The 27,878-nt window shown below is 40.3% G+C and overlaps 3 protein-coding genes across 4 annotated transcripts in view; all 3 read right to left on the bottom strand.

Annotated features, from left to right (window-relative positions):
- Positions 1 to 3,856, bottom strand: part of LOC143031837 (uncharacterized) — a 39,919-nt gene extending 36,063 nt beyond the window's left edge. Inside the window, exon 1 of the mRNA XM_076196176.1 lies at positions 3,794 to 3,856. The gene's annotated coding sequence lies outside the window, so the exon portion shown is untranslated. The remainder of the gene's footprint in view (positions 1 to 3,793) is intronic.
- Positions 1 to 4,107, bottom strand: part of LOC143031836 (uncharacterized) — a 37,231-nt gene extending 33,124 nt beyond the window's left edge. The window contains exon 1 of the mRNA XM_076196174.1: positions 3,978 to 4,107. The gene's annotated coding sequence lies outside the window, so the exon portion shown is untranslated. The remainder of the gene's footprint in view (positions 1 to 3,977) is intronic.
- Positions 4,108 to 10,862: 6,755 nt separating this feature from the next.
- Positions 10,863 to 27,878, bottom strand: part of LOC143030794 (uncharacterized) — a 28,073-nt gene continuing 11,057 nt past the window's right edge. For both annotated transcript variants that reach the window (XM_076194011.1, XM_076194012.1), the window contains exon 2: positions 10,863 to 12,704. In XM_076194011.1, coding sequence (XP_076050126.1) covers positions 11,904 to 12,668 — 765 coding nt within the window. In that variant the 5' untranslated portion in view covers positions 12,669 to 12,704 and the 3' untranslated portion in view covers positions 10,863 to 11,903. The remainder of the gene's footprint in view (positions 12,705 to 27,878) is intronic.

Genomic DNA, 27,878 nt, shown 5'->3' with positions numbered 1-27,878 from the left:
TTTCCCACTACCCCACGAGCAATTTCCCCCCACCCTGCAAATACAATAGGTACTTCCTTTGCTTTGGTATCCTCTATTTTTCACTTTTTCTTCAGAACATCCTCTACGCCGTCCGTTCACTGAAGTGTGTGTGTGTGTGTGTGTGTGTGTGTGTGTGTGTCTGTATTTACCTAGTTGTATTTTACGGGAAGGGGAGCTATGTGCCTGGTGTCCCATCTTCATATCTCCTTTTATCTAAACTTTTTAAATTTATGTATTGTTTTTGCACACACCACTTTCTTATCTAACTTGTTTCAACTGTCTATTACTCTGTGAGGAAAGCTGTTCTTTTTCAGATCTTTTCTATAGCTGTCTTTCTTGATTTTCTTTCCGTGTCCTCTTGTATTTCTATCATCCCATTTTATTAGATCCTCTCTATCAATAATTTCTATGCCTTTCATGATTCTGAGGTCTATCCCCACATGTCGCCTACCCAGGTGCAGCCTGAGGTCTACTGAGTGACCCGCGTTCCTCAGGGACGCTCCCCTCATCTGTCCATCAAACATGTGTCCTGTCCAAATACATCAAAACATGACCTGCCCACATGACCTAACCTGACCTAACCTATTTGTGTCATTCTTAGCAGATGTACGAAATGTGTATCACTAGAATAAATGTATGGAAATATATGATAACATGTTTATTTAATCATTACTTCCTTTAATATGAATGTAATTAGAAATCCAATTAACTAAGTCATTCCTAGGATATGTACAAAATATTTGTTTATTGCTAAAATAAATGTTTGGAAATGGAAGACTTCATGCTATAGTACTAGCGGGAGGTAGACCTCACGCTATAGTAACACACACACACATATATATATATATGATTTGATTTAATGTCACAAACTCACCCCCACTACCAGAAGGGATGATGCCCTTTACAGAGGACCTTGTAGTGTGTTTTTTATTGAACCATGCCCTTGATTCAACATCGACAGTGGTAGGGTTCGAACCGACATCCCCTCCATTTTTGTTGCCCTAACCCACTTTGCCAACGAGCTTCCATATTCATACATACACACACACACACTCTCTCACACACACACACACACACACATATATACATACATATATATATTCGTAGAATCGTATACTTAGGACGCAGGTTCTCCTTGATACACACTGAGTTAAACACCACAGCATTGTCACAATTGTTAATCTTCTTTCTAATATTTTCAATCCTTCTCACTATAGTTCTGACTTTGGGAGGATGATCGAAAATCAATTGTCCAAAGTTCTCCATTTTAATAACAGACGACGTTTCGACTTCACAGAGTCATTATCAAAATAATTAGATTTGTCACAACACAACTACACAGAACAGAACAATTACATTTTTCCGAACTGAACAGTGCGACATCTTTCCATATGCATAGAAAGACTTACAGTGGAGAGTGACTTGATGATCTGACCCGACTTGATCGCCTATGGAGAGGGGGAGGGGGAGAGGGAGGGGGAGGAGTAGGGGGGTTCGGGGCGGTAGGCGATGCGAGAGGGACGGACATACTACCACCATTGGTGGGATTATTTCTCACATGTCTTGATGAGCTATTGAACAAGGGGATGGCAGTAATCATATTGGATTGTATATTAATGCTAGGAGCCCATTCCCTGATATACATAGCCTCTAGCATCCTTAATTCTCTTACATCATTACATCATTACATCATTCCCTCTATCGAGGGAAGACTGGTGTTCATGCTGAAAATGATTTTTTATGGCTCCCTGTTGGAGGTGGAGTGTTAGGCGACGGCTGAGACTACAGGTCGTAAACCCAATGTATGCACATCCATGCAACGCACAGTTTCCAGTTTTGCAGTCGAATTTATATACCACATTGGTTTTTGACAGTCCCAGACTTGCCAGACAAATAATTTTTCAGCACTAAGGAGCAAGTGCGGGGGTTCTTATAAAAAATTACCATACGTAAGACATGGCTGTCTTCCACGTATTAAAGACATCGTCTTTAGGAACTGCAAACCGGTGGAAGACAGCCATGTCTTACGTATGGTAATTTTTTATAAGAACCCCCGCACTTGCTCCTTAGTGCTGAAAAATGATTTGTCTGGCAAGTCTGGGACTGTCAAAAACCAATGTGGTATATAAATTCGACTGCAAAACTGGAAACTGCGCGTTCCATGGATGTGCATACATTGGGTTTACGACCTGTAGTCTCAGCCGTCGCCTAACACTCCACCTCCAACAGGGAGCCATAAAAAATCATTTTCAGCACGAACACCAGTCTTCCCTCGATAGAGCAACCATTGTTAACAACACTGAAGTAGTTACTCAATGTAATGATGTAAGAGAATTAAGGATGCTAGAGGCTATGTATATCAGGGAATGGGCTCCTAGCATTAATATACAATCCAATATGATTACTGCCATTCCCTTGTTCAATAGCTCATCAAGACATGTAAGAAATAATCCCACCAATGGTGGTAGTATGTCCGTCCCTCTCGCATCGCCTACCGCCCTGAACCCCCCTACTCCTCCCCCTCCCTCTCCCCCTCCCCCTCTCCATAGGCGATCAAGTCGGGTCAGATCATCAAGTCACTCTCCACTGTAAGTCTTTCTATGCATATGGAAAGACGTCGCACTGTTCAGTTCGGAAAAATGTAATTGTTGTGTTCTGTGTAATTGTGTTGTGATAAATGTAATTATTTTGATAATGACTCTGTGAAGTCGAAACGTCATCTGTTATGAAAATGGAGAACTTTGGACAATTCATTTTCGATCATCCTCCCAAAGTCAGAACTACAGTGAGAAGGATTGAAAATATTAGAAAGAAGATTAACAATTGTGACAATGCTGTGGTGTTTAACATATATATATATATATATATATATATATATATATATATATATATATTCATATATATCTATACATATATAGAACTATATCTACATATATTTCTATATTTATATATATATACATATATATATATATATATATATATATATATATATATATATATATATATATATATATATATACCCTTTCTAAACAAAAATGTAGTAGCACATCTGTAAATGACACACAGTCAGAGAAAATAAACTTCCATACCTAACCTACCCTGTTTCTCCTTTATTTATTTTTTTAATTAAGAACAGACTAAAGATCTTTGAGTGGCATTTGTATATTTTGTTTCTTGTAATTAATGTGAGTTTTGTGGGTCGCCACTGTACTTTTTCTCATCCAGCATTCCCCCCACACAAAAAATATATAAACATATACCACTGTGACTGTAGGTGGAACTGTAATCTATAATTTCTTGATAGCTAGATTTACTTTTAAATATACTGAGCCACTTACCACAGTATCTCATTTGCTTCATTTAGGGCACATATACAATGCTTAGATAATGTAGAATCACTAATCCAATATCCTTTTCATTCTCCACTTTATTTTTTTTTTCTTTCAAAATAATGCATATTCATACCAGGTCTTCTTTTAAGCATAGCTTTGTTAGTTTGTACTCTGTTTAATTGAGCTTCAATCGATATCTAGAATTATTATAAAACATCAGCATACAATGTAAAGTACTTCCCAATTCTTGGAAGGTTATCGTTATTTGAGATACTTCACTACTTTGTATATCCTGTCTAAAATTCCCCCCTACACAAGTTTGAAGCACTGGGCTTCTTTCAATACTATATTTGGTCTCATTACTGATTACAACACTCTTTCTATAGTATCTAAAACCTTTAATAGCTACAACTATGATCATGATGATGTCTTTAACTTACTGGTATTATCCAACCACTTATCCTACTGTCGAACTTTACAAATAACTTAACGTTGCCTGTTTGGCTTACTTCTTTGTTTACAATTTTCGTAACACTTCGGTCTCGCAAATGACTCAAGAATTTAAAATATTCTTGCAACTCTGCAAGATCACTTAAAGAAATTGCTTTAAGTTGTTATCCTTACCCAAATAATAACAAAGACAATTGAAACCGGAAGTTTTATTGAGGAGCCGACTTCTGCCACGTCACTCCTGCAAATTTCTCAATCTCGTCTCTCCCATCTCGCGGCGTCCACTCCGTATCACACTTGCTCCATCGCTCATCAGTCGTTCGCACAAACTTACCTACCCAGTTCCACTTCCTCTCTTTTATCGCCTCCACATTACATTTCACTCTAGTCTGCTCTCTCACACAACTTGCTCTATTTCGGTCTCTCAGGGTTATTCCTATCTTTGATCTCTCCATTCTCCTCTGTGCAGTCCTTGTCTTTGTTTCCATCGCCTTCATCAGTTTCCAAGTCTGACACCCATAGATTATTTGATTGCTGGCAGAATGCATTTATTGTAAATTTTACGTTTCAAACATTAAGGTAGAGAGCATCTCAGGATTTTTATTATACTTACGAAACATTTTCCAACCAATTGTAATACGTCTTTTTATTTCGTTATCATGATCTTGTGTCACTTTCACCATCTGGCCTAAATTATTATACTGTTCGACTTCTTTGAGGCTCACCATCGATTATAACCTCTTTACTTTGAGCTTTCGTGTTGAACATTACTCCTCCTCGTCTTCTTCACTCACCACACGCCAAACATCCAAAATATGCCGCGGCACCCCCTCGACAGAGACGTTGTTTCGTGAATTCACCTCGGTCACTATCCCTCTCGTCCACTGTGACGTGCACTTCTTGTCCTTTGGCCTCTCCCGCGCCTGCACTGAGGTGGGGTTTTCTTCAGTAGTCCCGGCCCCCGACTGGGGATGTCCACGGTCGTATTCGAACACGGCTCTTTGTGGAACCGAGCCGTCATCTTAGCCTGACCTGGGGGACATGTTATACCAAAAAAACTGCCTCCGTCGGTAGTATTCGTCCCCTCTCGGCCATGGACTTAATCGTACGATGGTGTCGTTCTACTATCCCATTCAACTCCGATGACAAGATGTCTTGTCATTTGGTCAAATAAAACAAAAAATCATAAAACACCAAAATGTTTGATCAAACACCAGAAAAATATGACGCCAGTAGTCCTCGCTTCGCTGCGAGCGAAGCGAGGACTGACGTCATATTTTTCTGGTGTTTGATCGAGGACTGACGTCATATTTTTCTGGTGTTTGATCAAACATTTTGGTGTTTTATGATTTTTTGTTTTATTTGACCAAATGACAAGACATCTTGTCATCGGAGTTGAATGGGCTATACAATTTCCGTTTGGTCGGTAAGCTGCCCGGAAGAGGCGTCTTGTGTCCCACTTGTCCAACATGCCTTGCAGCGCCTCCGACCAAAATGCTGTGCCATTGTCCATCAGGACTTCATCCACTGGGCCCTGTTCCAAAAATACCTCATTTATCACTCCTGCAATCTCTTCTCCAGTCTCCTCCTTCAGTTCTCGCCAGACAGCGAACCGTCTCGGCCCGCAGTCGACCATCGACAGGTACCTGGCCCCCTGATAGTGAGTTACTGGTACATCAACCGCCACCCAGCCGCCCCCAGTTTTCTCCCACACTAAGTGATATTTCATGTCATTTTCCTGATGAAAACTGCATCATGTTGTATTGGGTCTATCTTTTCCATAACTTTATTGCTGTAGAGATGAAAGAAGCCTTTGGGGCTAGATCCCACTTGTCGCCACCATAATTTTGTAGTCATGTTTCACTCTGTGCAATTTTCATTCCAATCTCATTTTTCAACCTATCCGTCATCCATGTAGATGTATTAATTATCTGACTTTCCTGTTGGCTGATCTGAATTCTAACAGTTAGGGTATTGTATAATTCTTCTAGACCTCTTTGTTAGTGACCACACTTGGGAGTTTTCCTACTTCCCACATGTCATGACTTAAGTCAGGTCTATTACTTCTTGCATACTTACTCAGCTATTTTTTCATTCCCTCGAAATCAGCTTTTCAAAGTCAGACACTAAGATGTTATTCTTACCATTAATTTCCTCTCACTTAATGCTAAATCATATCTCTTAATGATCACTAATACCTAGTGTATTACCCATCAATACTTTATTATATCATCTTTATTTATCAACAGTAAGTCCAAAGTTTTCCCCTCCATCACAGGATAGGTAATCTATTCCTTATCCTGTATCACATCTTAAGATTTCTGTGCTTCCTGATCAACTAAAATATCACTGTCAATGTGTAGTGCAAACCTCTCATGATCACAACATTCTTGTATTGTGATGCCCTCCTTACTTCTTGCAACAGGGGTTTAGTCTATCCTATACTCAGGTTATGAGGTCTAGAGAGGATGCCAATAATAAATTTTCCTTCTTCCCTTTAATCTCTTTCCCTTAACTACACAACAAAAGTCTAACTTAGCCTCTGTGACAAGATTTCTCAGAAAACCTACATTGAGCAAAATATGATGAGGTGAACAGAAGACTGGGTGAGTGCGTTTCATTGGTCATAAAGTTTCATGTCACCTAAGTCCTGGTGTAGCATCTTAAATATATCTGACATAGCACTTAACACCCATATCCACATGGATCTTGGAATACTTTCTGATATCATGTTATATCTCACTACATCTACTTTGCTACTATTTCTTCCTCACTGAAAATTGAGCCTTAATCAAGTACCATATCTAACCCCTGTTTTGTAAACACTGCAGGAAAATACTTTCCAATATCACATTATCCTGTCTTGCAAAGGTTGGCACCTTTCAGACATGATGAGCAGCGGAGAGGGAAACAAAGGGAAAACTCTGCTTTCATTTTCTTACCTTTATTAAACTTAAAAAATATTGCTACTATAAATCAGGCATAATCAAGATATTCAACAATGCCCATATATATTGGCCAGAACAACTTGTTTCTACTCTTGACCAGGTGTTGAACCAACCACGCCTGCCCACCTGGCACTGAGGTGGCAGAGTCTACTCCAGGAGTGAAATCTAACTTGACTCTTTCTCTTACATATTAACTTGACTTCTCTTACATATTAACTTCACCCTTCTTTTCATACCTAAGCCATTGCGCTGATGCCACCTGACTAAACTTCAACAATGTGCAGGCATGGATTCTTCTTCCTTGACACACTCCAACCTGTTCCAGCTTCTCTTCTCAAATATCTATGAAATTTATAAGCCTAATTCAAGTATCATACCTCTTATAAAGTGAGTCACCAATGAAGGTGAATGGTTATCTACTTTGCCTCAAGTGACCCCTTTTATCACTACAAAGGAGTGTGTGGGAGGCAGAGGGACAGTACACAAAGAGGTCGATAAGCTAATAGAGGTCCAGTCATCCCAAGCCACCCTGGATCCCTAAAACATGGTTCATTAGATTATGGGCCTACATCCTCAACTTACCTCTTTCATTGGAATATCCTTAGAGTGTAAAAATTTCAAACAGAACCATACATACTCTATTAACGTTTTCAACATGTACAGGTTCCTTCTAGCTGAAATTAAATCCTCTGTGTTACCCATGTTCTAGGGTATTAAAAATATGTATGAAGGTTTCTACATCTACTTCCGTATACAAGGACTTGGATACATAAATGGAGCCCTGTCTATATAGAGCTGTGAATATTGTTCCACATTAATGTCACTGCGCTTAGTTCATGTCCACAGGCATGTTATTTATAATAGTTACTGAAAAATAACAAAATTCCATACATTTGACATATATCAAAGTGGAAAGTGTAATTTTGCAACAAGTCAAACCATCAACTGAAACTACCAAAATAATCATGATTATATGTATCAAACTGCTGTTGCACAGTCATTTGTTTGCTTCTTGAAGCTTTTGAAGCACCATCTATTGTATTCCACAGCATGGAGGAGATATTCCCTCTGCTTGGGACCTGTGGTGATGACATTTGCAAAATCACTCATCATTTTAAATCCACGCCCAGCGATTTCTCTACTCTGAGGTTTCTCACATATTCCAAGGCTTTCTTGTAGTCCTCCTTCTCTGGCCATGATTCAACATGATCCAAGAGCCAGGCAGGTCCAATGCTGAGGATGTCTAACAGAAGGTGGAATTCAGGACCAATGAGATCTACTAGTGTGGTCTTGGCTGTCACCTTCTGAAACACAGGTTTTCCCCTTCTGAAGCTGTCAGGCTTCTGAGTGGCATGCAGCTGAGCTGCAATGTCCTGTTTCTGCTTGTCACTCAGCCTGCTGCTGCTGAAGAGCATGAATGGCACAGGCTCCTGTGTCAAGTACCTCTTGTGATTTTCCATCTTCGGAAGAACTGCTTCAGCAACCTCTGGGTCTGATCTCTTGTAACTCAACATGTCCTGGATGAGCTGAAGATCATTCACAGGAGCATCCACAGCAGATGTTGACATCCTCATCCTCATTGATGTGTAGAACAGCGCCAGGAAGAAGGTGAGTCGTTCCAGCTTAGCAACAGTCTCTTCATCATACTCAAGCTGGTCACAAAACATTTGCATCTCCACGGAATACAAGTTCCTGGCTATCCATCTGGCCCGGTGAATGGGTCCTGGTTGACTCCGTTGAATCCCACAGGGAGGTGGGCATGTAAAACTACAAAATAATACAATGTGGCAAGCATATAAAACTTCCAACTTGTTGTGATATTCAAAAGTATGAATAGTAAAAGTATGAAGGTATGATTACCTTGTTCTTGCCTTTGCAGTTGCCTCTCAGCCTGGCCTACTTGTTGCCAGGATCATGTCCCAAAAATCTTGTCATGACCTAACATGCAACCTTTCCTCTCAGTCCCCTGGTCCTGGTAGAACCTGATGTCCTCATCTTTCTTCCATCTGGATAACAGTCTGTTGCTCTCTATATCCTGGACAGCATCTGGAGCTCCTATGTTGGGCAGGCTGTCCAATTCCAAGACAAATGTACTCCTCTTTCCTCCAGGGATACTTGCTCTTCATCAGTGCTCTGTGTTTGTCATGGAGTTTCATGAAGAGTTTCATACAATTCTATTCTGTCTGGTCACTGTCTTGATCCTAGCCATCTGCCAGAATGGGATCATAGCTTCAACCACTTCATAGGAAAAGTCTTGAACCAAGGGTTTCCCTGTCTTTTCTGGTAAAAATTGGAAATAAAGGAAGTACTGGAATGCTTGTCTGTTGGCGGGAAGCTGGGAACCACTGATGGATGCTGAAGGGCATCCAACCAGGAAGGTTTCAGTGAGATCTGGTGGATGGCCAATTTGATGCTTGTTTGTGGGGGTTCTGAGACATCAACTGTATGTACTTGTAGCTCTTTGCTTAATGCCATTGTGAAGTATTTTGTGGATAGTTTTCTGGATTTGGATTGAGTTTCAGTGCTGGCCTTGCTTTTGTATTGTTCAGTATTGCCCAACATATTTAACAGGTTTCTGTAAACAATACAAAATAAAAAGCTGAAATTATGTATGAGTTTTGGTCTAAATTTACTTAAAATTCATACATCCATAAAAGAAAATATGTTCCCAGGTTAGCAAAAAAGCCAGGATTTTCAACAATTTCATATCTTTTAAAATTCACGGGGAAAATTCATCAATTCTAATGGTTCCTATATGTTGATTCTGTTCTTTCATTTGGTACCTAATGTATTGCTCTATCTATATAATTAAAAAATAAACTGACCCTTCGCGTTTGGTGGTAAATCGGTTACACCGCCAACTACGGTGAAAAAGAAGAACTCGAAGAAGAAGAACTCGAAGAAATCGAAGAAGAGGAAGAACTCGAAGAAGAAGAAGAACTCGAAGAAGAGGAAGAAGAACTCGAAGAAGTAGAACTCGAAGAAGAAATCGAAAAACTCGAAGAAGAACTCGAAGAACTCGAAAAAGAAGAACTCGAAAGAGAAGAACTCGAAGAACTCGAAGAAGAACTCGAAGAAGGAGAACTCGAAGAACAACTCGAAAAAGAACTCGAAGAAGAAGAAGAACTCGAAGAAGAACTCGAAGAAGAGGAAGAAGAACTCGAAGAACTCGAAGAAGAACTCGAAGAAGAACTCAAAGAAGAAAAAGAAGAACTCGAAGAAGAAGAACTAGAAGAAGAGGAAGAAGAAGAATTCGAAGAACTCAAAGAAGAAGTAGAACTCGAAGAACTCGAAAAAGAAGAACTCGAAGAACTCGAAAAAGAAGAACTCGAAGAACTCGAAAGAGAAGAACTCGAATAACTTGAAGAAGAACTCGAAGAACTCGAAGAACTCGAAGAAGAAGAACTCGAAGAACTCGAAGAACTCGAAGAAGAAGAACTCGAAGAAGAAGAACTCGAAGAAGAAGAACTCGAAGAAGAACTCGAAGAAGAACTCAAAGAAAAAGAAGAACTCGAAGAAGAACTAGAAGAAGAGGAAGAAGAATTCGAAGAACTCAAAGAAGAAGTAGAACTCGAAAAACTCGAAAAAGAAGAACTCGAAGAACTCGAAAAAGAACTCGAAAGAGAAGAACTCGAAGAACTTGAAGAAGAACTCGAAGAACTCGAAGAAGAACTCGAAGAAGAACTCGAAGAAGAACTCGAAGAACTCGAAGAATAACTCGAAGAACTCGAAGAACTCGAAGAAGAAGAACTCGAAGAAGAATTCGAAGAAGAACTCGAAGAAGAAGAACAACAACAACAACTCGAAGGACTCGAAGAAGTTCTCAAAGAAGAACTCGAAGAAGAATTCGAAGAACAACAACAACTCGAAGAAGAACTCGAAGAAGAAGAACTTGAAGAAGAACTCGAAGAACTCGAAGAAGAAGAACTCGAAGAAGAACTCAAAGAAGAACTCGAAGAAGAAGAACACGAAGAGGAAGAAGAACGAATGAAGAAGGAGGCTAGAAAGGAACGGAGAGAGGCCAATGCAAAAGATTTAACAATTCGCAAAGTTTTGAAACAAGAAAAGCAAGTAAAAAAAAGTTATTACTTAAAGGAAAAAAAGAATAAAAAAAATATAAAAAGGGTATTTTGAACGGAAATTTAACACCAGCACAAATCGCCTATATAGATGACTTGCGAGAACAGCTAGATGTTGACAAGAAATAAAAAGCAATATGATTTTGATATTTTATTTTCCAAAAAAGGGGCGTAGCCCAGGGCGCGCAGCGCCCGCGCCTACGGCGCAGCGCCGCAGGCCAAGGCCCCCGGCGTAGCCGGGCCGGCGCAGCCGGTGGGCTTGTCTTGTATAAAAAATTACATCACAAGATATGCTTAGAAATGCCCCAGAATGGGTCCTTTTGGTAAAACAGCAAAAAAAAAAAAAAAAAAAAAAATCAGCCTCCATGTGGCAATGCTTCCACACATCCTAGATAGAAGTGGATGTAATTTTTTTGGTTTATGAGGTCAAAAAGCATGGGAAAAAGTACAGAAACATGAAAATATGAAGAAGTTTTTTTTTAACAGGTCTGATTAAAAAGAGGTAATAATCTTTCAAATATTCAGTTGTATAATTCCTACTGCAGGTATGTATCATGTTTTTGAATAACTATATACATCTTCTGTACAAGTAAAATGTAACAGCTAATCAATATGAAGCAAATATCATGTAAAAATTCATCTTATACAGTTTAACACACCCTTGGAGCATCATACATGAGTCCTGATTGCTGCTCCTTGCTTTCAGCCTAGATTGCTACCCCTTTCTTTCTCACCTCTTCCCCCCTCACCTGCAAGCAGACCAAGTTGGGGCACAACTTGAATCTCACAGGCATCACCTCCCTCACCATCCCTCCCCCATTTTTTCTCACACTTAAAGCAAGCTATTATTATTGGCGCCCAACATTCATTCCTAAATAAACAAATCCTCTCCATCAGAGTTTGCTTCAACCAGCCTAATAGTCCTAATGTGACATTTGATACGACGTTTCCTTATGAAAGCTGAGCCGCAAATGTCACAACACTTGAAAGGCTTCTCTCCTGTGTGGGTCTTCTTGTGTCATTTGTCACACTTCCTTATGAAAGCTGCATCACAAAGGTCACATTGGAAGGTTTCATGTATGGATTGTTATGTGCTTTTTGAGATGATGCTTCTGTCTGAAAGCTGCAATGCAACGGTCACACTGAAAAGGCTTCTCATCTGTGTGGGTCGCCATGTGACTTTTGAGATGATTCTTTCCTCTGAAAGCTGCATCACAAAGGTCACACTTGAAAGGCTTCTCTCCTGAGTGGGTCATCATGTGATATTTAAGACCAGTCTTTTGCGTAAATGCTGCATCACACAGGTCACACTGGAAAGGTTTCTCATCTGTGTGGGTCGCCATGTGACTTTTAAGACTACTTTTCCCTCTGAAACCTGTGTGGCAAAGATCACAATTGTAAGGCTTCTCTCCTGTGTGGGTCCTCATGTGATGGTGAAGGTTACCTTTCACTGTGAAAGCTGCATTGCAAACGTCACATTTGAAAGGCCTCTCTCCTGTGTGGGTCCTCATGTGATATTTAAGTTTACATTTGCGTGGGAAAGCTGCATCGCAAAGGTCACACGGGAAAGGCTTCTTTCCTGTGTGGGTCACCATGTGATCTTTTAGAATACCCTTTGTTCTGAAAGCTGCATTGCAAAGATCACATTTGTGAGGCCTCTCTCCTGTGTGGGTCATCAAGTGATAGTCAAGATTACCCTTTTGTAGGTAAGCTGCACCACAAAGGTCACATTTGTAAGGCTTCTCTTCTGTGTGGGTCATCACGTGACGTTCAAGACCAGCCTTTCTTTTAAAAGCTGCATCGCACTGAAAAGGTTGCTCTCCTGTGTGGGTCGCCATGGTCTTTTCCAGAATGCTCTTCCTTCCCTCTGAAAGCTGCAAAGATTTTTTTTTAATCAAGTCTACTTGTAATAGTCAAGGAAAATAAGAATACAGTAACATCCCATCCCAGTAATATTTTGGTGGAACCTTTCCCCATGCTCATTACTCACTGCTCCAAGGTTCGGAGGGAAGAAGTTAATGTGGGAGTGGAGAAGAGAATTTCTAGTGACATTCAGCACCACATATTCTCAAAAAGCTGTAACAACTTCTAGATACACTCTTGGTAATCTAGTACCCGTGTATTACCAAGGAGGCCACCGCAGATTAACTCAAATGCTTCCCATGCTCTCAGTTCCTTTAAGGTAAGAAACAGTAGCAGATCCAGGGGGGCAGGGCTAAAAACCCCCTCCAAATTTGTTCTTTCATTACCTCATTGCAGAGGTCAAGAAACCTTGTCAGATATTTTTCTCTCAAGGATTTAATAAAAACCTTCAGTGAGAATAATTGGAAGGATATACAACACATTATTGAAGATAAATCTTTAAAAATGTAAGATTAAGTATTACTTTTGCCCAGTATATTGAAAGAAATTCAATCAAGTGTGAACACGTACTTCAATATATATTCAAAATTATTATACTCGTGCATCTGTTTAAAAGAATCATCTATATTACAGGTTAGCCCCAACCCCAGCCCCCCAAATTTTGATCCTGGATCTGCCACTGGTAAGAAGCTCCTTAGAGTCCTTATTCTTCAGAAACTCTTGGATCTGAGGTGTAACGAAGAAGATGCCCTCCTAGAGCTTGTTAGCAAAACTCAGACCTTGGAATAGAGTGCACAAGTGTTGGAAGGTAGCACCATTTCTGTCCATGACCTTCACGAAATTCTTGATTAGACCAGAGGATTCTCTTGGACACTGTTCACTAGCCACGAAAGTGCTCATAGACCCTCAGTCCTTCAGTTTGTAGTTCTTAGACACAGCCTAACATTCCAAATACAGAAAAAGCAACAGTACTTTGTGAAACCCACTTGCATACCCTTAAGGAGCCCAATGACCTTGAGATCCCTGCAGACCCCACTAGTACTGGCTGTTCTTGACAGCTTCCAAAGGCACTCCATATTATCGTATGGCTCCTTCAGATGGACCAAGTGGGCAATGAGGATGCTGGGGTATTTTTTTTTTTTTTTTTTTTTTTTTTTTAAGGATTAATCTAGTAGCCTTGAATGCATGACTCATTTACAAACACATACACATGCATATTTAAAAAACTAGAGGTAATGAGTAAAAAATGGTTTCACATTTGAAAGCAATACATCAAAATTAGACTAGAACAACTATTTTACTCCTTGCCTCAATTTCTCTGTAAATCAAAGTAACCAATATAGAATTGATTGGTCTGTAGTTGTGGAAAGATGATTTATCACCATTTTTAAATATGAGAATAATGTTTGCCTGCCCCCCTCCCCCAGAAAATATAGAAATAAATCCAGTGTCGACCAACTTACCAAATACTTCCGTTAAGTGCTCACATATTTCAAATCTACATTTGTTTAACACTTGGAATTTTTCATGTGAAGTAGTAGGGGGTTTTGTAGCTTTAAGTCTACCTATATGACTATGTCTTCCTTTCTAATGCTGATGTTAGTATATTTCTCTCCTTTCCAATGAAGTTGAAAAACTCAATCAGGTACCACATCCAACATCTCCTTTATAGATACTGAAAGAAAATACTTCCCAATATCATGTTATTCCCCATCTTCCAGAGGTTGACACCTTATGGACACAACCATCAGGGGAGAGGGGAACCAATTGAAAATGTTGCTTTCCTTTTTCTTTCCTTTATTAAACTTAGATATTATTGCTACACTAATCCAGGCATAATCAATTTATATCAACAGTGCACACACTCTTGAAAGGTGTGTGTATTTACCTAGTTGTATTTTACAGGAAGGGGAGCTATGGTCGTGGTCTCCTGCCTCTGTATCTTGCAGTGTCTAGTTTGCTCTTAAATTCATGAATGGTTTTTCCACACACTATTTTTTTGTCCAGTTTGTTCCAAGTGTCCACCACTCTATTTGGAAAACTGTTCTTTTTCAGATCTCTTCCATAACTATGTTTTTTGAGTTTCTTCCCATGTCCTCTTGTGTTTCTCCTGTACCAATTTAACGAGTTCTCTCCATCAAGTATTTCTGTGTCCTTCATGATTCTATAGATGGTCAGTACACCTCCCTCTCTTCTTTGCTCCAGAGTCGATAACTCCAATTTAGCCAGTCTCTCCTCATATGACAAGTTTGAAAGTGCAGGAGCTATTTTTGTGGCTGCTCTCTGGGTTCTTTTGGTTTTCTTTATATTCTTTTTGGTACTACCCGTCTGGGGTATTGGCTGCATGTTATTGTGGCAAAGTATCATGCAGTTGATACTTTAGGGTCTGTATGGGGCACCCCTACGGACCAGAGCCACACATCATTTTGTCTGTGATAAAGGAAAACTCTGTACATAGAGAAATGATGACACTTTTATATACGACTGTCCCTCCGTTATGCTGTCCCCTAACCCCTTGTTACTGTCCTGTACCATTTCTCTGAATATTCATTTCCTTTTTTCAGCTACCTACCTACCCTGTGGTGGGGGAAAAGAATACTTGAGTTGTAAAAGGCGACAAAAAAGGGATGGGGGATGGGATTAGGAGTCCTACTACCTGTAGCCCTAAAAGGGGACATTCCTAAAAGAGAAAGAAAAGGCATAAGAGGGTCTGGGAGTTTTCCAACCAGTGCCCTAAGGTTTGGGTCTTTTAACCCCTTCCATACGGTGCCGCATACGTAGGCATCATGAGGAGCAAGTGGATACGCGAGGCTGCCATATTGGCGTCTTGATTATATTTAATGTAGTTGCCCCTGCATAATGGCATACTCTCTAAACTGCCTTTAATTACATTTTCTATGGTTATCAAAATTCACGGGTGAAAGAGAGAACGATTGATATAAGCAGTGACTATATTTTATGATGCGAGTATTATTATGACACGTCGTACGGCTGGCAGCGGCTGCTGCCCACGAGATTTAAGGCCCGTACTGAAGAGGTTAATGTGTGTGGATGTGGTACAGATGATAGTAAAAGGGAAGAGATAGGCAATATGTTTGTGAGAAGAAAGGTGGATGTGCTGGCTTTGAGTGAAACTAAAATGAAAGGGGAACTGTGAGTTTGGGAGTGTAGCTGGAAGGTACTCAGGAGTGAAGAGGGGACGAGGGAGAGAAGGGGTGGCTATACCAGTAAGTGAAGAGATAAGTAAGCGGGTAGTGGAGTGGGAGGAGGTTTCATCAAGGTTGATGTGGATGAAGGTGAAGCTGGGAAGGGAGATATGGGTTTTTGTAAGGGCATATGGGCCTGGTAGTGAGAAGAACGTAGAGGAGAGGCATTTTGTGTAGCTATAAATGAGTGCATAAAGTGATTAGGGAGAAATGTCAATGTAGTTGTATTGGGAGACCTAAATGCTAGGGTAGGAAAGGAACCAATTGACAGAGAGATTGGGAAGTATGCAGTTCGAGGCAAAAATCGTAGTGGAGAACTGATGGTGATGTGTATTGAGAGTTGATGATAGCAAATACAGTGTTTAAGAAGAAAGTCAAGCATAAATACACATGGGAGAGGGTGGTGGATGGAAGGGTGGCAAATAGAGCGTTAATGGACTATATAGTGGTGTCCAGGAGTATGGTAGGAAGAGTTAAGGATGTGCATGTTCTAAGGGGAGAGAGTGGGGGAATATTAGATCATTTCCTGGTGGAAGGTAAATTGAGAGTGGAGAATAGATAGAGAAAAATGAAAAGGGCAGAAGGTAGGGAGGTACTTAGAGTGAATTCCTAAAATGAGGAAAAAAAGGAGAATGAGTATAAGAAGAAGTTAAGAGAGGAGTGGGAGAGAGCAAAGGATAGAGTAGAACTAGGAGTGGAGGAGGAATGGGGATGGTTCAAGGAGGGAGTCATAAGGTGTGCAAAGATGGTGTGTGGAACAAGGAGGGTGGGAGGAAATAGAAAGAAGGGTAGTGAGTGGTGGGATGAGGAAGCAAAGAAGGGTGTAGAAGAGAAGAAGCAGGCATTCATAGATTGGCTACAAAATAGGACGAGGGAAACATATGAGAGGTACAAAGTAAAGAGAAAGGAAAAGTTATGCATAAGATAAAGGAAGCAAAGGGGAGAGCAGATGTGAAATGGGGAAAGAGTATGACAACATTTTGAAAGTAATAAAAAGATGTTTTGGAAGGAAGTTAAAAGAGAAAAGGAGGCGAATCAAGTAGAGAAGAAATGGTAAAAGGTGCAAATGGAGAGATGATAATGGAAGAGAAGGCAGTGAGAGGAAGGTGGGCAGAGTATTTTAGGGCAGTTGCAGTGGGAAGTGCTAAGAAAATGAGTGACGAGTGAGGAAAATAGAGGAGAAATAGGGAAGGATGAAGTGAAAGCAGCTGTTAAGATGATGAGAGCAGGTAAGGTACCTGGGTTGGATGGATGCCATGCAGAGTGTCTGAAGAAAGGAGGTACAGTGATGGTGGACTGGCTGGTGAGGTTATCTAATGTTTGTTTACGAGAGGGTAGAGTGCTGGAGGACTGGAGGAGTGCCTGTATAGTTCCGCTTTAAAAAGGAAAGGGGGGGCAAGTGTGAGTGTAGTAGTTACAGAGGGATCAAATTGTTGAGTGTTGTTGGGAAGGCTTATGGGAGGGTCTTGATTGAGAGGATTAGGAGAGGAACAGAGGGAGTAATTGGTGAGGAACAGTGTGGTTTTAGGACAGGTAGGGGATATGTAGATCAGATTTTTGTGCCAAGAGAGATATGTGAGAAAGCTATAGGAAAAGGTAAGGATGTTTTTTGGGCTTTAATGGATCTGGAAAAGGCTTAAGACAGGGTAGACAGGAAGGCACTGTGGGAGGTACTACTGATATATGGGATAGGAGGAAAGCTGTTTAGAGCCGTCAAGAGTTTTTATGAGAGTAGTAGAGCTTGTGTTAGGATTACAAATGGAGAGAGTGAATGGTTTGAGGCAAAGGTGGGACTTCATCAGGGATGTGTTATGTCGCCCTGGCTGTTCAATCTTTACATGGATGGGGTGGTGCGAGAGGTGAATGCAAGGGTAGTGGGTCAGGGGTTGGAGATGATTAAAGAAAATGGAGAAAAGTGGGAGGTGAGCCAGCTGTTGTTTGCTGACAACACTGCACTTGTAGCAGGATCAGAGGAGGGATTGAGGAAGTTAGTGACAGAGTTTGAGGTGTGTGAAAGAAGGAAGCTGAAGAGAAATGTGGGTAAAAGTAAGGTGATGAGATTACAAGGGGAGTGACAGTAGGCTGGAATTGAGCATTAAGGGTGAGAAACTAGAGGAAGTGGATAGTTTCAGATACTTGGGTGCGAATGTCACAGGAAAGGGAGGAGTGGGAGGTGGAGGTAGAATGTAGATTGAGAGAAGCAAGTAAATGCCATGGTGGATTAAAAAGTGTAATGAGAAACAGACATCTGGGAATGGATGCTAAGAGGAGGTTATATGAAGGAGTGAGTGTGCCAACAGCAATGTATGGGGCAGAAACATGGAACATGAGAGAGGAAGAGAGAAGGAGTATGAATGTGTTTGAGATGAAATGTCTGAGAAGTATGATAGGGGTTACTAGGCTAGATAGAGTGAGAAATGAGGAGGTGAGGAGGAGAACAGGGGTGGAAAGGGAACTGGAAGATAGGGTTGATGAAAGTGTATTAGGATTGTTTGGACACATGGAAAGAATGAGTGAAGAAAGATTAGTAAAAGAAGTGTGGAAGGCGGAGGTGGAAGGAGTGAATATGAGGGGGCGTCCTAGGATGAGATGGATAGATGGGGTGAAAGGGGCTTTACAAAGGAGAGCAATGTCTGTAGAGGAAGGACGGGAGAGGACAGAAGATAGGGGTGAATGGAGAAGGGTTGTGTATAGATGAGGCTGTGATGCATGAGGGGGAGTGGGTGGTTGGTGGGGGTGAGGAAGTATGTATGAGAAAAAAAATTGACGTAGCCCGAAGGGATTTCTCCCCGTCTTCTCCTTTCCTGCATGAGAGGACGGAGAGGGGGGGTCGCCGAATTTATGAAGCGGCCTTGCTGTGGATGTGCTGTGTCTTGCGACACTGCTTCTGACCCAGGGCCGTGGACAGGATGCAGGGATGACCTGTCATCCAGGAGGTGCCAAGATAGGAGGGAGGGAGGAGGGTGGAAGGGAGTGGAATATATGGGAAATGAAATGGGTGGGAGTGATTTCTATGCCTTTTTCTTTTTGGCTACCCCCTATATAAGGTGGAAAAAGCCTTTGGTGTAAATATGTATGTATGCTTTTTCGTAGTGGGTGACCACAATGTTACCACATATTCTAGTCTAGGCCTTATCAGTGTGACTAATATTTTTTAACCACTTCTTTGTCCAAATATGTATATGCCACTTTTATTGATCTTAGCAAGTTATAGGATTCTCCAATAATTTTTTTATTTGTTTATCAGAGGACAAGCTGTTTGAGATAATTACTCCCAGATCTTTTTCAGATCCCACTTTCTTTACCTCCTTAGTTCCAATTTTATATTGTCCTGATATTCTATTTTTACTTATTCCAAACTCCATTATGCTACACTTCTTAATATTGAAGTCCACTTCCCATTTCTGACTCCACTTTCAAACCTTATTCAGGTCTTCCTGTAGTGATTCACAATCCATTGCAGTTTTTACTTTCCTTAACAATTTAGTGTCATCTGTAAAGAAGCTTATGTAACATTCCACAACATCATCCATTTCATTCACATAAATAGTGAACATTATTGGAGCCAATACAGATCCTTGCAGAGCTCCACTAATCACCTCCTTCCAACCTGAATATTTTTCTCTGAATACTAATCTCATCTTTCTACCATTCAGGAAGTCCTCCATCCATTTTAGCAGGTTGCCTTGTATCCCTCCTATATGGTCCAATTTAAAAAAAAAAAAAAAAAAATTATGTGGTACCTTGTCGAAAGCTTTTTGTAAGTCCAAGAAAGCACAATCAGTCTATCCATCCCTTTCTTGCACTATATCTATTAGTCTTGAATAAAAACATATAATGTTTCTGGTACATGATCTTCCCTGTCTGAACCCAAATTGTCTTGGGTTTATTATATTATTTTCTTCCAGGTGTTTTACCCATCTATTCTTGATCATTTTCTTACAAATTTTGGCTATAGTGCTTGTTAGTGAGACCGGTCTATAGTTAGTTGGTTCTTCCTTGTTTCCTTGTGTGTGTGTGTATCTATTTACCTAGTTGTATCATACGGGAAGGGAGCTATGCTTGTGGTGACCCTTCTTTGTATCTTTCAGCATCAAGTTTTTTCTTAAAATCTTGAATGGTGTTTGCACACACTGTTTCTTTATCTAAATTATTCCAGGTGTCCAGTACTCTATGTGGGAAGCTGTTTTTTTTCAGATCTATTCTATAGTTATCCTTTTTGAGTTTCTTTTCATGTCATCTTCTTTTTCTATTGTTCCATTTTAGTAAATCATTCTTATCTAGGATTTCCATTCTTTTCATGATTATATAGTCAGCATATCTCCTCTTTCTCTTCTTTGTTCCAGAGTTAGTAATTCAAATTTGGACAATCTTTGTATGTTAATTTAGAGTGTTGGTGCCAACTTTGTCATTGCTTTTTGTATTCTAATTTCTTTCTATTCTTTTTAGTACTGGGTGTCCATAGTATTGCTGCATACTCCAGTTTTGGTCTTATTAGTGTAACTAATATCTTTTTTAATCATTTCCTCATCCAAGTAGTCAAATGCTACTTTCATTGACCTTATTGGGTTGAAGGTTTCTCCCACTATTTTATTGATATATTTCTCCAGTGTCATGTCTTTGCTGATTATTACTCCAAGGTCTCTTTCTGAGTTACCTTTTTTGACTTCTTCACCAATCTTATAATTTCTTGATACTCTATTTCTACTTTTTCCAAACTCCATTATACTACACTTCTTGATATTGAAGTTCACTTCCCATTTTTGAGTCCATTTCCAGATTTTGTCCAGGTCTAACTGTAATGATTGACAATCCTCCTCTGTTCTTACTTTCTTTAGTATTTTTTGCGTCATCTGCAAAGAAATTCATATAACACTCCACTCCTTCATCTATGTCATGTGTGTGTGTATTTTACCTAGTTTTACCTAGTTGTATTTTACAGGAAGAGAGCTATGCTCATAGTGACCCGTTTTTGTATCTCTCCACATCCAGTTTGTTCTTAAAATCTTGTATAGTTTTGGCACTCACTATTTCCCCATTTACTTTGTTTCAGACATCAATCATTCTGTGTGGGAAGCTATTCTTTTTCAAATCTCTTCTGTAACTGTCCTTCTTTAGCTTTTTCTCATGTCCTCTTGTTTCTCTTCTGTCCCATTTTAATAAGTTGTCTCTATCAAGAACTTCCATCCCTTTCAGAATTCTGTAAATGGTCAGTAACTCACCTCTTTCTCTTCTCTGTTCCAGTGTTGATAGATGTAATTTATCCAATCTATGTTTGTATGTCAAATTTGAGTGTAGGTGCCATTTTTGTTGCTGCTCTTTGAATTGTTTCTAATTACCCTATGTTCTTTTTTTTTTTGTACTAGGTGCCCATAGTGTTGCAGCATACTCCAATTTAGGTCTTATCAGTGCAACCACTATTTTCTTTACCATTTCTTCATCCATGTAGTCCAAGGCCACTTTCATTGATCTTAACCCTTAATAAGTAAAAGTCTCTCCAACTAGTTTATTGACATGTTTCCAGGTGTCAAGTCACATGAGATAATCACTCCCAGGTCCCTTTCTGAGTAGACTTTTTTGACTTCTTTGGTACCAATTTTACAATGACCCGATATTCTAGTTTTGTTTTTTCCAAATTCCATTATACTACATTTCTTAATTTTAAAGTTCACTTCATATTCTGTCTAGGTCTTCTTGTAGTGATCTACAGTCTTCTTCTGTGCTTACTCTCTTAAGTAATTTGGTATCATCAGCAAAGAAGTTCATGTAACACTTCACTTCCTCATCCATATCATTTATATATATGGCAAACATTAAAGGAGCCAATACAGAGCCCTGCGGGATGCCACTAATCACATCTTCCCAGTTCGAGTTTTTGTCTCTTAGTACATATATACATACCGGTACATATACAAAGGCTTTTTCCCCCTTGCAAGGAAGGTAGCCAAAAAGAAGAAGGCATAAAAACCATTCCCACCCATTCCATCACTAAATACACTCCACTCCCCTCCACCCTCCCTCTTCTCTTAGTGCCTCCTGGATGATGGGTCGTCCCTGCACCTTGTCCACTGGCAGTATTGCAAGACACAGCACATCCACAGGAAGGCCGCTCCATTAAATCGACGACCCCCTCCTCTCCTTCCCCTCATGCATTAAAGGAGAAGACGGGGAGAAATCCCTTCAGGCTGCGTCAAATTTTTCTCACACATATTACTTCACCCCAGTCCCCTACCCATTCCACCTCATGCATCACATCATCATCAATATACAACCACTTTCCATTCACCCCTGTCTTCTGTCCTCTCCCATCCTTCCTCAACAGACATTCCCCTCTTCCCCAAAGCCCCTTTCACCCCATCCATCCATCTCATCCTAGGTCGCTCCCTCATGTTCACTCCCTCCACATCTGCCTTCCATACCTCTTTTACTAGTATTTCTTCACTCATTCTTTCCATGTGTCCAAACCATCCCAATACACTTTCACCCACCCTATCTCCCAACTCCCTTCCCATCCCTGTTCTCGTCCTCACCTCCTCATTTCTCACTCTATCTAGCCTAGTAACACCCATCATACTTCTTAGATACCTCATCTCAAACACATTCAAACTCCTTCTCTCTTCCTCTCTTATGTTCCATGTTTCTGCCCCATACAGTGCTGTTGGCACAATCACTCCTTCATACAGTCTCCTCTTAGCCTCCATTTCCAAATGTCTATTCCTCATTAAACTTTTTAATCTATCAAGGCATTTACTCACTTCTCTCAATCTACATTCTACCTCCACCTTCACTCCACCCTTTCCTGCCACATTCACACCCAAGTATCTAAAACTATCCACTTCCTCTAGTCGCTCTCCCTTAATGCTCACTTCCAGTCTGCTGCCACTTTCACCCCTTGTACATCTCATCACCACATTTATCTTCAACTCCCTTCTTTCACACACTTTCCCAAACTCTGTCACCAACTTCCTCAATCCCTCATCTGATCCTGCCACAAGCGCAGTGTCGTCCGCAAACAACAGCTGGCTCACCTCCCACTTTCCTCCATTTTCCTTAAATATCTCCAATCCATAACCCATCACCCTTGCATTTACCTTTCCCACCACCCCATCCATGTATAAGTTGAACTGCCAGGGCAACATAACGCATCCCTGAAGAAGTCCCACCTTTACCTCAAACCACTCACTCTCTCCATTTCTAATCCTGACACACACTCTACTACTCTCGTAAAAACTCTTGACAGCTCCTAGAAGCTTTCCTCCTATCCCATATATCTGCAAAGCCTCCCACAGTGTCTTCTTGTCTACCCTGTCATAAGCCATTTCCAAATACATAAAAGCCCAAAAAACATCCTTACCTTTTCCTATACCTTTCTCACATATCTGTCCTACTACGCAACCTCTACCTGTCCTAAATACACACTGTTCCTCACCAGTTACTCCCTCTCTTCCTCTCCTAATCCTCTCAATCAAGATCCTCCCATAAGCCTCCCCAACTACACTCAACAAGCTAATCCCTCTGAAACTACTACACTTACACTTGTTCCCTTTTCCCTTGTAAAGTGGAACTATACAGGCACTCCTCCAGTCCTCCGGCATTCTACCCTCTCTCCAGCAAACATTAAATAACCTCACCAGCCAGTCCTCCATCACTGCACCTCCTTTTTTTAGACATTCTGCATGGTATCCATCCAGACCAGGTGCCTTACCTGCTCTCATCATCTTAACAACTGCCTTCACTTCATCCTTCTTTATTTCTCCTCCATTTTCCTCACTCATCACTCTCATTTTCTTAGCACTTCCCACTGCAACTATCTTTCCCTCCCTATCCTCCTTCACATTTAGCAACTCCCTAAAATACTCTGCCCACCTTCCTCTTATTGCCTTCTCTTCCATTATCATCTCTCCATCTGCACCTTTTACCTTTTCTCCTCTACTTGATTCGCCTTCTCTTCCTCTCTTAATTTCTTTCCAAAACATCTTTTTATTACTTTAAAAAATCTGTCATACTCTTACCCCATTTCACATCTGCTCTCCTCTTTGCTTCCTTTTTTCTTATGCTTTACTTCTCTTCTCTTTTCTTTGTGCCTCTCACATGTTTCCCTCGTTCTGTTTTGTAACCAATCTGTGAAAGCTCGCTTCTTCTCTTCTACAACCTTCTTTGTTTCCTCATCCCACCATTCACTACCCTTCCTTCTATTTCCTCCCATCCTTCTTGTTCCACACACCATCGTTACACACTTTGTGACTCCCTCCTTGAACCATCCCCATTTCTCCTCCACTCCTAGCTCTACTCTATCCTTCACTCCCTCCCACTCCTCTCTCAGCTTCTTCTTGTACTCCTTCTCCTTTTCCTTTTCATGTAAAGAGTTCACTCTAAGCACCTCCCTACCTTTTGTCCTATTCCTCTTTCTCCATCTATCCTCCACTCTCAACTTACCTTCCACCAAAAAATGATCTGATATTCCCCCACTCTCTCCCCTTAGCACATGTACAGCCTTAACTCTTCCTATTATTCTCCTTTCTACCACTACACAGTCCATTAATGCTCTATCTACCACCCTTCCATCCACCACCCTCTCCAACATGTACTTATGCTTGACTTTCTTCTGAAACACTGTATTTGCTATCATCAACTCTCTAGACACATCTCCACCATCAACTCTCCACTACAATTCTTTCCTGGAACTTCACATTTCCCAACCACTCCATCAATTGGTTCATTTCCTACCCTAGCATTAAGGTCTCCCAATAATACATTGGTGTCCCTCCCTAATCCCTCTATGCCCTCATTTAAATCTATCCAAAAAGCCTCCCCTTCTTCTACACTCTTCGCACTACCATGTTCGTATGCACTTACAAAAACCCACATCTCCTTTCCCAGTTTCACCTTCATCAACATTATCCTTGAAGAAACCTCCTTCCACTCCACCACACATTTACCTATCTCTTCACTTACTAATATAGCCACTTCTTCTCTCCCTTGCCCTCTCTTCACTCCTGAGAACCTCCCAGCTACACTCCCAAACTTACACTTGGCCTTCCCTCTCAACTTAGTTTCACTCAAAGCCAATACATCCATCTTTCATCTCACAAACATACTACCTATCCCTTCCCTTTCACTCTCATCTGTATTACATCCATGCACATTTAAAGACCCAAACCTTAGGGTGCTGGTTGGAAAATTCCTAGACCCTCTTATGCCTTTACTTTGGGGCTACAGGGAGAAGGATGCCTGGTCCCAATCCCTGTCCCATTTTTCTCGCCTCTTATGATCCAAGTGGGAATACTTGGTGGTAGTATTCTTTTCCCCCCACCACAGGGTAAGCGAAACAAGGAAATGAAATTCAGAGAAATGGTACAGGACAGCATAACAGAGGGACAGTAGTAGTATAATACAAGTTACATCATTTCTTTGTGAGCAGAGTCCTCCTCTATCACAGACAAAATGATGTGTGGCTCTGGTCCATAGGGGCATCCCATATAGACCCTAAAGTATCAACTGCATGCTACTTTGCCATAACAACATGCAGTCAATACCCCATTCCAGTAGCTTACCTTGTATTCCTCCTATTATTTCAATTTTCTTATTAGCGTTTTATGTGGTACTTTGTCAAAAGCATTCTGCAAGTCCAAGAAGGTGCAATCTGCCCAGCCATCTCTCTCTCATATTATCTCTATTAATCTTGAGTAAAAACATATTACATTTGTGGTACATGATCTTCCACTTCTAAAGCCAAATTGTTTAGGGTTTAATATTTTATTCTCTTCCAAGTGTTTGATCCATTTACTCCTGATAACCTTTTTGCATATTTTTGCTATTGTGCTTGTAAGGGATACTGGTCTGAATTTTGTAGGATCTTCTTTGTTTCCTCCTTTTTATATTGGTACGATGTTTGCATCTTTCCAATCTTGCAGTACCTTTCCTTCTTTGAGTGGGAAATCTATCATCTTGTATAATTAGTCCGTTAGTTCATCTCTACACTCTTTCAGTATCCAATTTCCAATTCCATCAGGTCCATGTGATTTCCTAACATCTAGGTTTTTATTTGGTCTCTTACTTCTTTCTGTGTTAACTTAATTTCTTTCATTTTAGGGGAACTTTCTCGTTGTCCATCTTCCCAAATTTGTGAGCTCTCAATTGTAAAAACAGTCCTGAAATGTCTGATCATAACTTCAGCCATTTCTATGTCATCTACATGTTCTTTATCTCCTTCACGCACTTTTACAATTTCGTGTTTGTCTTTTAATTGATCATTTACATATCTGTAAAAAGAGTTTAGGTTGATCCTCGCATTTGTCTATAATATCCTTTTCATAGTTTCTTTTTTCTTTCCTGCATATATTTACATATTTGTTCCTGAGTTTTATCTATGTTTGCCATTTGGATGTTTTTTTTCCATCTTTTCCAGGCTTTGTCTCTTTTGTCTTTAGCCTCACTGCACCTTTTGTTATACCAACTCTTTATATAAATATCTTTTTGCTTCCTCCTTCATACATATTTATCAATTCCTTCCTTGTACTTTTCTTTAAATATGTTCCATTTGTCTTCCATCTTTGTTTCCTCTTTGGAAAATTGTGTGTGTATTTACATCGTTGTATTTTGCAGAAGAGCTTTGGTCATAGTGACCCGCAGTTGTATCTTTCCGCATCCAGTTCTTTCTTAATATCATGTATAGTTTTAGTACTCACAGTTTTCTCTTTCAATTTGTTCCATGTATCTATTACTCTGTGTGGAAAGCTGTTCTTTTTCAAGTCTCTTCTGTAACTGCCCTTCTTAAGTTTCCTCTTGTGTCCTCTTGTATTTCTTCTGTCCCATCTAAGTAGGTCTTCCCAATCAAAGATTTCCATCCCTTTCATAATTCTGTAGATGGTTATCAAATCGTCTCTTTTATTTCTTTGTTCCAGAGTTGATAAGTTTAGTTTGTCCAATCTTTGTATGTCAACTTGCTAAGTGTTGGTGCCATCTTTATCAATGCTCTTTGAATTCTTTCTAGTTTCTTTAAAAAAAAATTGTACTAGGCATAGTAATGCTGCATATTCTAATCTTGGTCTTATCAGTGTAACTAGTATTTTCTTTATCATTTCCTCGTCCATGTAGTCAAAGGCCACTTTCATTGATATTATTACATTGTAAGTTTCTCCAACTATTTTGTTTACATGTTTGTCTGGTGTCATGTCGTTTTAAATAATTACTCCTAGGTCTCTTTCTGAGTTTACTTTTGTAACTTCCTTTGTACCAATTTTGTATTGACCGGATATTATATTTTTACTTTTTCCAAATTCCATTATACAACATTTCTTAATGTTGAAGTTCACTTCGTTTTTTATACTCCATTCCAGATTTTGTCCAGGTCTTCTTGAAAAGATTTGCAATCTTCTTCTCTATTTACTCTCTTCAATAGTTTTGCATCATCTGCAAAGAAGTTTATATAACATTCGATTCCTTCATCCATGTCATTTATATAAAACACCAAATATTATCAGAGCCAATATGGAGCCTTGGGGGACTCCACTTATCATATTTACCCAATTTGATGGGGTGAAGGGGGCTTTGGGGAAGAGGGGAATGTCTGTTGAGGAAGGACGGGAGAGGACAGAAGACGGGTGAATGGAGAATGGTTGTACAGTACATGGATGATGATGTGATGCATGAGGTGGAATGGGCGGGGGGATGGGGGTGAGGTAGTATGTGTGAGCAAAATTTGACACAGCCCGAAGGAATTTCTCCCCATCTTCTCCTTTAATGCATGGGGGGACGGAGAGGGGGGGGTCGCCTATTTGATAAAACGACCTTGCTATGGATGTACTGTGTCTTGTGACACTGCTTCTGACCCAGGGCAGTGGACAAGGTGCAGGGATGACCCGTCATCCAGGAGGTGCTAAGATGAGAGGGAGGGTGGAGGGGTGTGGAGTGTATTCAGGGATGGAATGGGTGGAAATGATGTTATGCCTTTTCCTTTTTGGCTACCTCCCTTGTAAG

This window comes from Oratosquilla oratoria, chromosome 12 (assembly GCF_046742065.1).
Source record: "Oratosquilla oratoria isolate Oo_2021 chromosome 12, ASM4674206v1, whole genome shotgun sequence".
In the NCBI taxonomy this organism is placed as follows: domain Eukaryota; kingdom Metazoa; phylum Arthropoda; class Malacostraca; order Stomatopoda; family Squillidae; genus Oratosquilla; species Oratosquilla oratoria.
The sequence above is the reverse complement of the archived record's forward strand: the minus strand, read 5'-3'. Positions and strand labels throughout refer to the sequence as shown.